General features: G+C 46.8%; 1 protein-coding gene across 1 annotated transcript in view; it reads right to left on the reverse strand.

Moving 5' to 3' along the window:
* The window catches only part of tmprss15 (transmembrane serine protease 15), a 102,127-nt gene that overhangs the window by 62,977 nt on the left and 24,421 nt on the right, over positions 1 to 14,729 (reverse strand). The window contains exon 7 of the mRNA XM_073044819.1: positions 6,955 to 7,064. Coding sequence (XP_072900920.1) covers positions 6,955 to 7,064 — 110 coding nt within the window. The remainder of the gene's footprint in view (positions 1 to 6,954; positions 7,065 to 14,729) is intronic.

The following is a 14,729-nucleotide window of genomic DNA, read 5'->3' on the forward strand; positions in this document are numbered from 1 at the left end:
CCACAGACCCTCGCTGACTGCTCCTGTGGCTCCTCCCACAGACCCCTGCTGACTGCTCCTGTGGCTCCTCCCACAGACCCTCGCTGACTGCTCCTGTGGCTCCTCCCACAGACCCCTGCTGACTGCTCCTGTGGCTCCTCCCACAGACCCCTGCTGACTGCTCCTGTGGCTCCTCCCACAGACCCCCGCTGACTGCTCCTGTGGCTCCTCCCACAGACCCCCTGCTGACTGCTCCTGTGGCCCCTCCCACAGACCCCCTGCTGACTGCTCCTGTGGTTCCTCCCACTGACCCCCTGCTGACTGCTCCTGTGGCCCCTCCCACAGACCCCTGCTGACTGCTCCTGTGGCTCCTCCCACAGACCCCCTGCTGACTGCTCCTGTGGCCCCTCCCACAGACCCCTGCTGACTGCTCCTGTGGCCCCTCCCACAGACCCCTGCTGACTGCTCCTGTGGCTCCTCCCACAGACCCCCTGCTGACTGCTCCTGTGGCTCCTCCCACAGACCCCCTGCTGACTGCTCCTGTGGCCCCTCCCACAGACCCCCTGCTGACTGCTCCTGTGGCTCCTCCCACAGACCCTCGCTGACTCCTCCTGGCCCCTCCCACAGACCCCTGCTGACTGCTCCTGTGGCCCCTCCCACAGACCCCTGCTGACTGCTCCTGTGGCCCCTCCCACAGACCCCTGCTGACTGCTCCTGTGGCTCCTCCCACAGACCCCCCGCTGACTGCTCCTGTGGCCCCTCCCACAGACCCCCCACTGACTGCTCCTGTGGCTCCTCCCACAGACCCACTGCTCCTGTGGCCCCTCCCACAGACCCCTGCTGACTGCTCCTGTGGCTCCTCCCACAGACCCCCGCTGACTGCTCCTGTGGCTCCTCCCACAGACCCCCGCTGACTGCTCCTGTGGCTCCTCCCACAGACCTCCCGCTGACTGCTCCTGTGGCTCCTCCCACAGACCCCCGCTGGCTGCTCCTGTGGCTCCTCCCACAGACCCCTGCTGACTGCTCCTGTGGCTCCTCCCACAGACCCCGCGCTGACTGCTCCTGTGGCTCCTCCCACAGACCCCCGCTGACTGCTCCTGTGGCTCCTCCCACAGACCCCCCGCTGGCTGCTCCTGTGGCTCCTCCCACAGACCCCTGCTGACTGCTCCTGTGGCTCCTCCCACAGACCCCCGCTGACTGCTCCTGTGACTCCTCCCACAGACCCCCTGCTGACTGCTCCTGTGGCTCCTCCCACAGACCCCTGCTGACTGCTCCTGTGGCTCCTCCCACAGACCCCTGCTGACAGCTCCTGTGGCTCCTCCCACAGACCCCTGCTGACTGCTCCTGTGACTCCTCCCACAGACCCCCTGCTGACTGCTCCTGTGGCTCCTCCCACAGACCCCTGCTGACTGCTCCTGTGACTCCTCCCACAGACCCCCTGCTGACTGCTCCTGTGGCTCCTCCCACAGACCCCTGCTGACTGCTCCTGTGGCTCCTCCCACAGACCCCTGCTGACAGCTCCTGTGGCTCCTCCCACAGACCCCTGCTGACTGCTCCTGTGGCTCCTCCCACTGACCCCTGCTGACTGCTCCTGTGGCTCCTCCCACAGACCCCTGCTGACTGCTCCTGTGGCTCCTCCCACTGACCCCCTGCTGACTGCTCCTGTGGCTCCTCCCACTGACCCCCTGCTGACTGCTCCTGTGGCTCCTCCCACTGACCCCCTGCTGACTGCTCCTGTGGCTCCTCCCACAGACCCCTGCTGACAGCTCCTGTGGCTCCTCCCACAGACCCCTGCTGACTGCTCCTGTGGCTCCTCCCACTGACCCCTGCTGACTGCTCCTGTGGCTCCTCCCACAGACCCCTGCTGACTGCTCCTGTGGCTCCTCCCACTGACCCCCTGCTGACTGCTCCTGTGGCTCCTCCCACTGACCCCCTGCTGACTGCTCCTGTGGCTCCTCCCACTGACCCCCTGCTGACTGCTCCTGTGGCTCCTCCCACTGACCCCCTGCTGACTGCTCCTGTGGCTCCTCCCACAGACCCCTGTATAAAGGCGATTGAGGCCTGAGCCCGGCCTCATTCTCCAGGATGTAGTGTTGTTCATTCTTCCAGTCAATAAAAGCCGATATCTCGCTTCTTACGTCTCAGGGTGAGTTATTGATGGTGCATCAATAATGCAAATACATGGGCAACAAGGGAGGCCATTCTGCCCTTCAACCTTGTTACCAACGAAATAAGAAATAAGAGGAGATGGTGATAAGTTTATTAAACAAACCCCACAAATAACCAATTCCATGGTTGCTCTAATCACCATTTTCCAACCTGGTTCCAATAACCCTTGACTCCTCCCATAGACCGAAAATCTAATTCAATTGCATTCAGTTCTGCTCGCCTCCCATTATAGGAAGAACATGGATGCTTTGGGAGCGTGAAGAAGAAATTTATCAGGATTTTGAATGGACTAGAGGGCATGTGCTACAGGGAGAGGTTGGCCAGACAAGCGTTGTTTTCCCTTCAGCATCAGAGGCTGAAGGAAGATATGATAGAGGTTTATAAGATTGTAAGAGGCATAGGCAGTCAACAGTCGGTAGCTTTTATTCCCAGGGTCAAATTTTGATGGGCTGAATGGCCCAATTCTGCATCTACATCTTATGGATATCCTATCATGAAACGGTATAATACTTGTCTCATACTCGCATAATGTTTGTTGAAATGTCTAAAACAAGATGAGAGGGGGAAAGTTCAAAGGAGAGGTGTGGAGCAAGCTCTTATTACACGGAGTGCTAGGATGTGTTATCAAGGGTTGAGGTGGAGATAAACAAGATAGAGATGTTTATGAGGCTTTTAGACAGTTACATGAATATTCAGGGAATGGAGAGATGTAGATATTGTATAAGCAGAAGGGATTAGTTTACTTAGGCATTTAATTAATAGTTTAATTAGATCAACACAACATCATGGCCTGAAGGACATATTCCTTTGCTGTATTGTTCGATATTCTAAGTTCTCTGTTCTCTCCCAAGTATCTTCGATTACTTATTTTCTCTGGGGTAAAGTGTTCTCAAGCTTCAAAGACATTCAAAAAAAAGCCTCTTCATCTGCATCTTAAATCTTCCATTATTCAATGCAGCCAGCAGCCTCTGATCCCATATTCTCTAGACCCTTAAGCTAACAAAAGTCTTTCAATGTCAGATTTAAAATGTACAGTTCATGGGTGGACTTTAACCCTTTTAGAATTCACAATGTAGACTTACAGCTATTCAGTGCTTATCTATCTGAATTTAGGTGGTTGCCACATTGCCTAATGATGGATGCATCTCCCATAAGATCATAAAACCATAAACCATAAGATATAGGAGCAGAAGTAGGTCGTTCGGCCCATTGACTCTGCTCCACCATTCAATCATGGGCTGATCCAATTCTTGCAGTTGACACCACTCCCTGCCTTCTCCCCATACCGTTTGATGCCCTGGCTAATCAAGATCCTATCTCTCTCTGCCTTAATACACCCAATGACTTGGCCTCCACAACTGCTCATGGCAACAAACTCCACAGATTTACTACCCTCTGACTAAAGTAATTTCTCTGCACCTCTGTTCTAAATGGCCATCCTTCAATCCTGCAGTCGTGCCCTCTTGTCCTAGACTCCCCTACCACAGGAAATAACTTTGCCATATCTAAACTGTTCAGGCCTTTTAACATTCGGAATGTTTCTATGAAAACCCCACCTCATTTTCCTGAACTCCAGGGAATACAGCCCAAGAGCTGCCAGATGTTCCTCATACAATATCCCTTTCATTCCTGGAATCATTCTCGTGAATCTTCTCTGAACCCTCTCCAATGTCAGTATATCTTTTCCAAAATAAGAAGCCCAAAACTACACGCAATAAATCTACTGTAAATTCAGATTTATTTTCAATTCATATATATTGAAAATAGAGCAGTTTACAGAGAAAATTTCCAACTTCTACCACTATCTATCTGCAGAGATGGTTCCTAACTTTCCTCTTACAATGCCTGGCACTAATCACTCTACTCTAGCCTAGGGATTCCCAACCGGGGGCCTACGGTCCCCTTGGTTAATGGTAGAGGTCCATGGGGTTCCTGACCCCTGCAGTCTAGCTTGAGTTATCCACTGCCCAGCCAATGCCCAGGAACTCAAGAGGTTGCAGAGAAGCACAGCCTCATTCATCACTCCGCACCATTGACAACATCTACAGGAGGTTCGTTCGTTATGTGCCGTGTCGTATGACATGACCGATCATGGTCTTTTCATGACCATGACTGTTCTTGGCAAATTTTTCTGCAGAAGTGGCTTGGCATTGCCTTCTTCTACTGGAGGTGCTGCGTCAATAAGGTGACATCTATCCATCAAAGATCTCCACCATTCAGATCATGCACTCTCTTGCTGCTACTATTGGGCAGGAGATGCAGAAATTCCCTGCTGCCAGGTTCAGGAACATCTCCTTTATGACAACAATCAAGTTTTTGTGAGCAGTCCTGCGTAACTCACACCCTACCTCCACATCGGAACACTGCAGACCACCATTTTCCTTATGTTGCAAGCATTGTACCTCTACCTCACTATCCTTGTGCATGTGACTCTACCTCATCAGCCTTGCACACGTGATTCTACCTCACCATCCTTGTGCATGTGATTCTACCTTACCAGCCTTGTGCATGTGACACTACCTCACCATTCTTGTGGATGTGACTCTTCATCACCATTCATGTGTATATGACTCCACCTCACCATCTTTGTGCACGTGACTCTACCTCGACATCCTTGTGCATGTGACTCTACCTCACCATCCTTGTGCACATGACTCTACCTCGACATCCTTGTGGATGTGACTCCACCTCACCATCCTTGTGTACATGACTCTACCTCACCATCCTTGTGTACGTGACTCTACCTCACCATCCTTGTGCACATGACTCTACCTCACCATCCTTGTGTACGTGACTCTACCTCACCATCCTTGTGCACATGACTCTACCTCACCATACTTGTGTACGTGACTCTACCTCACCATACTTGTGCACGTGACTCTACCTCACCATCCTTGTGTACGTGACTCTACCTCACCGTCAAGCTGCTTGGAAGTAGGTACAGAGGAGATGTCAGGGGTAATTTTTTTATGCAGAGAGTGGTGAGTTCGTGGAATAGGCTGCTGGCGGTGGTGGTGGAGGCGGAAACGATAGGGTCTTTTAAGAGACTCCTGGATGGATACATGGAGTTTAGAAAAATAGAGGGCTATGGGTAAGCCTAGGTAGTTCTCACTTTACACCGCACGCTGTTGGAGCAGTGCTGCCAGGATAATCAAGGACAAGACCAACCCAGCCAACACACTTTTTGTCCCTCTTCCTTCCAGGAGAAGGTTCAGGAGCATGAAGATTCGTATGGCCAGATTTGGGAACAGCTTCTTTCCAACTGTGATAAGACTGCTGAACAGATCCTGACCCGGATCTGGGTTGTACCTTCCAAATATTTGGACCTGACTTGCACTACCTTACTTTCCCTTTTCTATTTTCTAATTATGATTTATAATTTAAATTTTTATTATAGTTACTTCGATTTGTACTCCAGGGAGCACGAAGCACAGAAACAAATATCACTGTGATGATTGTACGCTCTAGTATCAATTGTTTGGTGACAATAAAGTAAAGTATAGTATAGTAAGTATAGTTCTACAGTAAGGAAATGTTCGGCATAGCTTTGTGGGCTGAAGGGCCTGTATTGCGCTGTAGATTTTTGTTGTTTCTATATTTCTATGTTTATTAACATGCTTTGATCAAATAATCTTTTCAACAAAACTGGAGGAAAATGAACATGTTGTGGTTTAATCTCTGACTCCAGGAGGACCACAAGGTTGTTGTGGGTTGGAGGCTTGTGCATCTCAATGACCTGGTGCATGATATTGGCTGGTTTGGCTCTTGGTGGGGTCACCCATGCCAAATAGATCAAAGCGTAGAGGCCAGACTAAGAGTGGTCCACTGGTCCTCCAGGTTCAGGGTTCAGCTCAGAGCTAACAGCCCTGACTGGTAAAACAAAGTTGTTACAGAAACAGCAGTGAAGAATTCCCCTACATTTGACTGTGATGGCATTCCTGAGACATGCATGACTGACAGTCTTGAAAACCAAGAGAAACTACTGACATGATGAAGGAAGCCCTAAACTCTCTAGAGATGGAGGAGCTTCATTACTGCCCTAAATGCCAGCAGCATTATGGGTAATGCTGCTGGTTTGATCTCTGGGTAGAAGGGGCCAGCTGGACATTTTGGAAAGGTCAAGATCACACAATGTGGAGGCTTACCACCGGTAAATCACAGAGAGAGGGGACAGGATAATGGAGGCCAGTTTATATGTGGGATGAGAGAAAAATGTTCACAGTTTTCCCATTGCTTTTGATTTATTTGTGGTGAGCTACATATTGTATTTAGTTTCAAAAATATAAGGCAATGGACCCAGATTGGACATTAGTCGGCCTAGTCCATTCAGGCTCAACCCTCCCCACCACTGAAATAATCCTCAAGAGGTTTCTACCTCGAGTAGATAGCATCTACCATCAGGAATCCCCACTATTCGAGTCATGCCCTCTCTTGCCACTACCATCAGCCAGAAAACACAGAAGTCTGAAGTCCCACATCACCAGGTTCAGGAACAGCTACTTTCCAACAACTATCAAGTTCTTGAACCGACCTGTACAATCCTAACATTAGTTGTCAGGTAAACATACATCTGAATTTAGGTAGATGCCATACCTGCCAACATCAGTCAGGTATAGCAGCCACCTCAGTTCAGATGAATGCACAATAAATAGCAGTAAATCTACATCACAAATTATAAAATGGTTTAAGTTCACCCCTAGATGCCTGAAATGGGAAAATATATGATTCATTCTCTAGTGCATTTACATTAACTCCATGGAGGAGGAGAAAATATATTTACAACCCTAAAAATATTTGGTTACTTACCAACTAATTCTTTCCTTGGGCCCAGTCCCTGGTAGAGGTCTAGGAGATAAGTCCATTCACTTGTTTGAAATTCAGTGAAGTTCACTTTTATATAAAGGCCTGGTTCAACTCTAATCACAAGCACATATAAACATAGATAAGACTTTATCAACTGCATAGAATCAGAATCAGAATCTTCATAGCTTTACCAGCCCTCTAGTTTCTGCCCCATTCCACAGCTGACTAACAAATGTCAGGGCTATGGTTGGCTGTTCTTTCACCACTGGGTCTATTTTGCTGGTTGAGGTTTGCTAATACAGATGTGTAGTCATGGCCCAAGTGCAGAGGGAGAGATACTGAAGTGGATAGAACTGTTCACTTCATTGTAATAAGAACTATGCAGAACAAAAGGGAAAATAAGAAATGCTGGGCCAACAGAGTCATTAACTAAAACTGGCTGATCACCAAATTTGGTGCAGTCATTCATTGATTCTGTTATGGTTATTACTTTATTATGGATTTATTGTGAATGCCTGCAAAGAAATGGGTTGTATATGGTGATATATATGTTCTTTGATAATAAATTTACTTTGAACTTTGAACTGTGCTAACTGTACTGTGGACCTGTTTGGTATTCCAGTTGAATATGTTGTCCTTCAGTAAGAAGAAACCGATGCTCTTGCCTCCACACTGGCCATATGACTCTGCTATTGAACTCTTACCTGGTACTAGTTCTACACAGGGTTGGCTCTTTTCCCTCAGTTGTCCTGATATGGTGGCCAAGTCATAAGGGACGTGAGACTGGACCCAAATGCAGGACGCAGGCACTGAAGTACTAGTGGCAGGACGGGAACAGCTAAATGATAGAACAATATGTGGAGACAATGGCGTGCGTGAGGGACATGGCGTTCAAGTTGATCCTGGGGTTCAGAGGAGGATCCTAGAGTTCAGAGATGGTCTTGGAGGCTAGACTTGAGGCTGGGTTCTTGGAACTAAGAATGCTGGGAGGATAGCCCCCCTGGGCAGGGCCCAGAACTCCCAGGCAGGATACAGGGGCCTGAGCAGGTCTCAGGGCACAACCTGTCGGAGGCCAGGGGTCAGAAGGGGCAGAATCCTCTGGGCGGGTTGCAGAACTCCTCTATAACGGTGGGTACTCCAAGCCAGGATGAACAGGATGGACAGGACAACCAGGTCGGAACGGGACAAAGAGGATAAACAGGACAACCAGGTCAGACCAGGACGACGATTACTATTATTATTATTATTATTATTATTATTATTACTACAACCCCCCCACTATACTCAGTCCCAGAGTTTCTAATATACACCGCCAACCGATAGGCATCAGGTGCGCCTCCTGAAGTCCAAACAAGCCAGGATGATCCTCAGGTGTGACTATTTGAGCTCAAGGCGAACCGAGGGAAGGTCAAAGGACCCGGAGTCCGGAGTCCGCGGACTGGATCTAGAACCGGAATGCGGGCTCCGGACCGGACCATAACAGATAGATAGATAGATAGATAGATAGATACTTTATTCATCCCCATGGGGAAATCAACTTTTTTCCAATGTCCCATACACTTGTTGTAGCAAAACTAATTACATACAATACTTAACTCAGTAAAAAAATATGATATGCATCTAAATCACCATCTCAAAAAGCATTAATAATAGCTTTAAAAAGTTCTTAAGTCCTGGCAGTAGAATTGTAAAGCCTAATGGCATTGGGGAGTATTGACCTCTTCATCCTGTCTGAGGAGCATTGCATCGATAGTAACCTGTCGCTGAGACTGCTTCTCTGTCTCTGGATGGTGCTATGTAGAGGATGTTCAGAGTTATCCATAATTGACCGTAGCCTACTCAGCGCCCTTCGCTCAGCTACCGATGTTAAACTCTCCAGTACTTTGCCCATGACAGAGCCCGCCTTCCTTACCAGCTTATTAAGACGTGAGGCGTCCCTCTTCTTAATGCTTCCTCCCCAACACGCCACCACAAAGAAGAGGGCGCTCTCCACAACTGACCTATAGAACATCTTCAGCATCTCACTACAGACATTGAAAGACGCCAACCTTCTTAGGAAGTACATTCGACAGGCCATAGTATTCGGGTTTATCCATCCATCAACACCACCAGCGTGGCGTGTTTCTTTTATTGTCGGCAAGAAGGATAGCAAGCTCGATTCTTGCATTGATTATCAGCCCCTCAACAAAATCATGGTGAAGAAACACTACCCTCTTCCTCAGCTTATCTCTACATTTGTACATCTCCAGGGAGAAAACATTTTTTCCCAGGGAGATTTGTGCTATGCTTACATCCTGGTTCACATCGAGTGGAAGACAGCATTCAGCTCTCCACTAGTCAATATAAGTACCTCATGATGCCATTTGATTTGGCCAATACCCCACCCTGATTTTGAGTATTTTGGTCGCGTCAAATGGCAACAAGAATATGAAACCCCAAACCCCACCAACCCCCTACCCGCACAAAAAAACCTACAGATTGCGTCAAATGGCAACACGAAAATCAAACCCTAAACCCTAAATGCCATCTCTTGCACAAAAAGAAATCTTACAGATTGCGCCACATGGCAACAAGAAAGAATGGCGTAAACACAGAATGCAAAGGAAAATCAGAACTGAAAGAGACCAAGTTGAACTGTAGTTAGTTTAAACTACAGTCCACAGTGCAATCCATAAATTGCTGAGCTTTGGTAACATTCTGCAACACCATGGAGATGGAGAGAGAGAGAGGCCTCTCAAATGCAGAGACTGAACAGCGAGCTCTGGTAGTTGTGTACTGGTTCTCCAAAGCTGCCAGCTTCAATGCTCTCCCCAAGCTCCTGATGACTTGTGAAACTACCACCCTCAATGTTCCAGCAGTACGGATTCACTCCAAGAAATAATGTCTGGGTGAGAACCATAGTTTACGTCCCTTTATTGGAAGGCCTTCTGTTCTCTCGTGGGAGCCACAGCCAGCCTCTCATCAGATTTCCAGCCCCTGCCTAAGGGCTAGATTGAGAGAGTGTATCGGGAGCTGGAGAAAACCCAGCGCTGCCACAATCTCAAGCATCAAACTGGTTTGGGCAGAGATTGACCACAATAACCTCCAGTCATCCTCCACTAGTGTGTCTCCCTTTGAATGCCAATAGTGATTCCAGCCACCGCGCTTCCCTGATTGAGAGGTTGACATGGGAGTTGCTGCCGCCCAACTCTCAAAGCATAAATGGAAACAGGCCAGAACTTCTTTGCTGCAGACTCAGAAACAATACGCCCTGCGGGCTGATCAGCAGGTGAGGCCGCTCAAGCCAGGGGTAAAATTCTGGCTGCTGTCTAGAGATCTTCCTTTGGAAGTTGAGAAGTTAGAATTCTCACACTATGTGGGACAATTTGTAGTAGAGAAGTCTCCTATAGACAGTGCACACCATCATCGATGAAGGTTCACCCAGTGATGCATATTTCCCAGCTCAAGCTAGTAACTTCCTCCCCTCATGGTGGAATGGTCTCTGGTCTATTCTGTGCATTGCCTTCTGGCATCTCACCAGGTGTGGGGTACGGTCCAGTACATCATGGACTGGGAGGGGTATGGGCCTGAGGAATATTTCTGGGTTCTGGCTTGTGACCTCCGGGCCAAGTCTTTCATCTGAGACTTCTAGAGGGCACAGGTGTCGAGTGCCTCGGGATCTACACCCAGCGAAGGGAGCCCTGTCACAACCACGGGCTCTGCCGCGAAGTCTGGGTGCCCTTACAGGAAGGCAGCTGAACAAGGTTGGCAACCACGCTCGTGAGATTGCACATTCCAGACAATTAGTGCTTCACAGTGGTTCTATCTTACTCCCTTCCTTACGGTTCGGTCTTGTCGAGCCTTGACCCAAGCACAGTAATGGCTACACTTCTACTTTCGTTACTCTTCTTTCCGGAAAGAAGATAACAATTTAGATTGCTGCTGCAAAATTAGTTTAGTATTAACTTACTGCTTACAAGCTGCAGTGTGAGCATTAGTTTTACTTGATTCTCCCGATACACTCTCTCAATCTAGCCCTTAGGCAGGGGCTGGAAATCTGATGAGAGGCTGGCTGTGGCTCCCACGAGAGAACAGAAGGCCTTCCAATAAACATTAGTTGACCTAGTGTTTATTATTTTTCCTTTTGCTCTGCACAGTTCTTAACAAATTTCATTGAACAATTCTATCTACTTCAGCTTCTCTCCCTCTGCACTTGGAGAATCAATGCATGTCTGTCTTACTTATCATCAACTGCAAAACACTTTCTCAGTGACACTTCACTCTGCATTCATTTCATTCCACCACCAACCCCCACCCACTTTCGGACTGTCATGAAATACTTGGCTCTTGGATAGGCACGTGAGTGTGCAGAGAATAAAGAGATATCGATCTACGGGAAAGATGTGGAGTTATAAATTCACAGAAAAGAACAGCACAGAAACAGGCCCTTCACCCCATCTAGTCCTTGCTGAACCATATAAATTTCCTACTCCCATTGAGCTGCACCGGGACCATAGCCCTCCATACCCCTATCATCCATGTACCTATCCAAACTTCTCTTAAGCATTGAACTGGAACTTAGAGGCTCCACTTGAGCTGGCAGCCATTCCACACTCTCACGATCCTCTGAGTGAAGAGGGTTCCCTTCATGTTCCCGTTAAACTTTACACTTTTCACCTTCAACCCATGCCCTCTAGTGCAGTCCCATCCAACCTCAGTGGAAAAAGACTGCTTGCATTTACCCTATCTATATCCCTCATAATTTTGTATATCTCTATTAAATCTCCCCTCAGTCTTCTGCATTCCAAGGAATAAAGTCCTAACCTATTCAATCTTTCCTTATAACTCAGGCCCTCCGGTCTGGCAACATCCTTGTAAGTTTTTTCTCTGTACTCTTTCAATCTTATTTACATACTTCCTGCAGGTAGATGATCAAAACTGCACACAATACACCAAATTAGGCCGAACCAATGTCTTGTACAACTTCAACCTAACATATGACCATTAAGACCATAAGATACAGGAGCAAAATTAGGCCATTTGGCCCATTGAGTCTGTTCCATCATTTCATCATGGTTAACCCATTCTTTTTCCTCTCAGCACCTTCTCCCCATTTCCCTTCATGCCTGACCAATCAAGAATCTATCAACCTCTCCATAAATGTACGTAAAGGCTTGGGGTCCTTTGCTGCCTGTGGCAAAGAATTCCACAGATTCACCACTCTCTGACTAAATAAATTTCTCCTCTTCTCCTTTCTAAAAATAGCCCCCTATAACCTGAGGCTGTATCCGCTGGTCCCTGACTCTCCCAACGTAGGACACATCCTCCCCACATCCACTTTATCAAGACCTTTCAAAATTTGATTCTTTTCATTTAGGTCACCCCTCGTTGTTCTGAATTCCAGTGAATATACACCCAGAACCATCAATTGTTCTTCATATAACAAGTTGTTCAATCCTGGAATTGTTTTTGTGAGCCTTCTTTGAACCCTCTCCAATGCTAGCACATCCTTTCTAAGATAAAGAGCCCAAAACTGCCCACTATACTCCAAATAAGGCCTCACCAGTGCTTTGTAAAGCCCCATCCTTGCTTTTATATTTAAGTCCTCTTGAAATAAATGGCAACACTGCATTTTCTTTCCTCACTGACAACTCAACCTGCAAATTAACCTTTAAGGAATTCTACAAAAGGACTCCCGACTCACATTGCACCTCAATTTTTAAATTTTCTCTCCATTTAGAAAATATTCTACCCTTTTATTTTCTTCTACTAAAGTGCATGGCCATAGACTTCCCAACACTGTATTTCATCTGCCACTTCTTTGCCCATTCTTCTAGTCTGTGTAAGACCTTCTGCAGCCTCTCTTCTTCCTCAAAAATAACTGCCCTCCTACCTATCTTTGTAGCCATCAATTTCGTCATCCATTTTATTAACATATAATGTAAAAAGAAGTGGTCCCAACACAGTCCACTGTGGAACACAACTTGTCACTGGCAGCCAACCAGAAAATGCTCACTTTATTCCCACTCTTTGCCTCCTGCCAATCAGCCACTGCTTTATCCATGCTAGTATCTTTCCTGTAACACCATGGGCTCTTATCTTGCTAAGCACGTCATATGTATCACCTTATCAAAGGCTTCTGAAAATCCAAGTACACAACATCCCATCTCCTGTACTCAATACTTTGATTAGTAAAGGCCAATATGTCAAATGCCTTTGTTAAGACCTTGCTACCTGAGATGACACTTTCAATGAATTATGGACCTTTATTCCCAGATGCAATTGTTTTACCACACTCCTCAATGCTCTACCGTTCACTGTGTGATACCTACCATGTTTGGCTGTATGGAAATGCCACAACTTGCATTTGTTTGCATTAAGTTCCATCTGCTAATTTTCAGTCTGAACTTCCAGCTGTTCCACATCCCGTTGCAAGTCACAATAGCTTTCTTCACTGTCCACTGCACCCCCAGTCTTGGTGTCATCCATCGATTTGCCAATCGAGATGATCACATTATCATCCAGATCATTGATGTAGATGAAAAACAACAATAGACCCAGCACTGATCCCTGTAGCACTGCACTAGTCACAGTCCACCAGTCAGAGAGGCATATACTACCATTTTCTGTCTTCTCCCACAAAGCCAATGTCTAATCCAATTTACTACTTCATCCTGAATGCTGAACAACTGAACCTACTTCACTAACCTCTTACTTGTGACTTTGTCAAATACGTTGTTTGACAACGTAAGTCCTTATGAACACCATCCACTGCCTTGTCTTCATCAACTTTCCTGGTAATTTCCTTGAAAAACTTTATAAGATTGGTTATATGTGACCTACCATTCACAAAACTGTTCTGACTATTCTAAATTATTTCATATCTATACAAATACTCATATGTCTGGTCTCTTAGAATACCTTCCAATAATTTTTCCACTACTAATGTCAGGTTTGCCAGCCTATGATTTTCTAGTTTATTTTTAGAGCCTTTTTTAAACAGTAGAATGACACCGGCTGTCCTCCAATCCCCTAGTACCTCACCTGCACTAACAATGATTTAAATATCTCTTCCGGGATATATCTGCACTTGCCTCCTGCAGAGTCCAAGGGAAAACCTTGTCAGGCCCCGATCCACTCTAATTCGGCTCAAGACAGCAACACCTCCTCCTCCTTATGTTCTGGCACTCCGGTATGTGAATAAGGTTGAAACAGTTCACAGAAAATTTACAAGGATGTTGCCCAGTCTGGAGGACTTGAGTTATAAGGAATATCTGGATAGGTTAGGACTTTATTCCTTGGTAAAAGATTGAAGGAAGATTTAATAGAGGTATACAAGATTATGAGGGATATCAGTAGGGTAAATGCAAGCAGGCTTTTTCCATGGAGGTTGTGTGGGACAACAACGAGACATCACGGGTTAAGGGTGAAAGGTGAAATACTTAAGGGAAACATAAGGAGGAACTTCTTCACTCAGAGAGTGGTGAGAGTGTGGAACAAGTTACCAGCACAAGTGGCGCATGCAATTTCATTTTCAAACTTTAAAAGAAGTTTGGAGAGGTACATAGATGGTAGGGGTATGGAGGGCTATGGTCCCAATGCAGATTGATGGGAGTAGGCAGTTTAAATACTTTGGCATGGACTGGATGGGCTGAAGGGCCTGTTTCTGTGATGTACTTTTCTGTGACTCTATGACTTGATGGATATTGTGTGGGCAGAAAGGATTTGTTTAGTTATTTTTTTATTACTGATTTAATTGATTCAGCAAAACATTGTGGGCCAGAAAACCTATTAATATG

The sequence above is a fragment of the Hemitrygon akajei genome, chromosome 5, assembly GCF_048418815.1.
Source record: "Hemitrygon akajei chromosome 5, sHemAka1.3, whole genome shotgun sequence".
Taxonomy (NCBI): Eukaryota; Metazoa; Chordata; class Chondrichthyes; order Myliobatiformes; family Dasyatidae; genus Hemitrygon; species Hemitrygon akajei.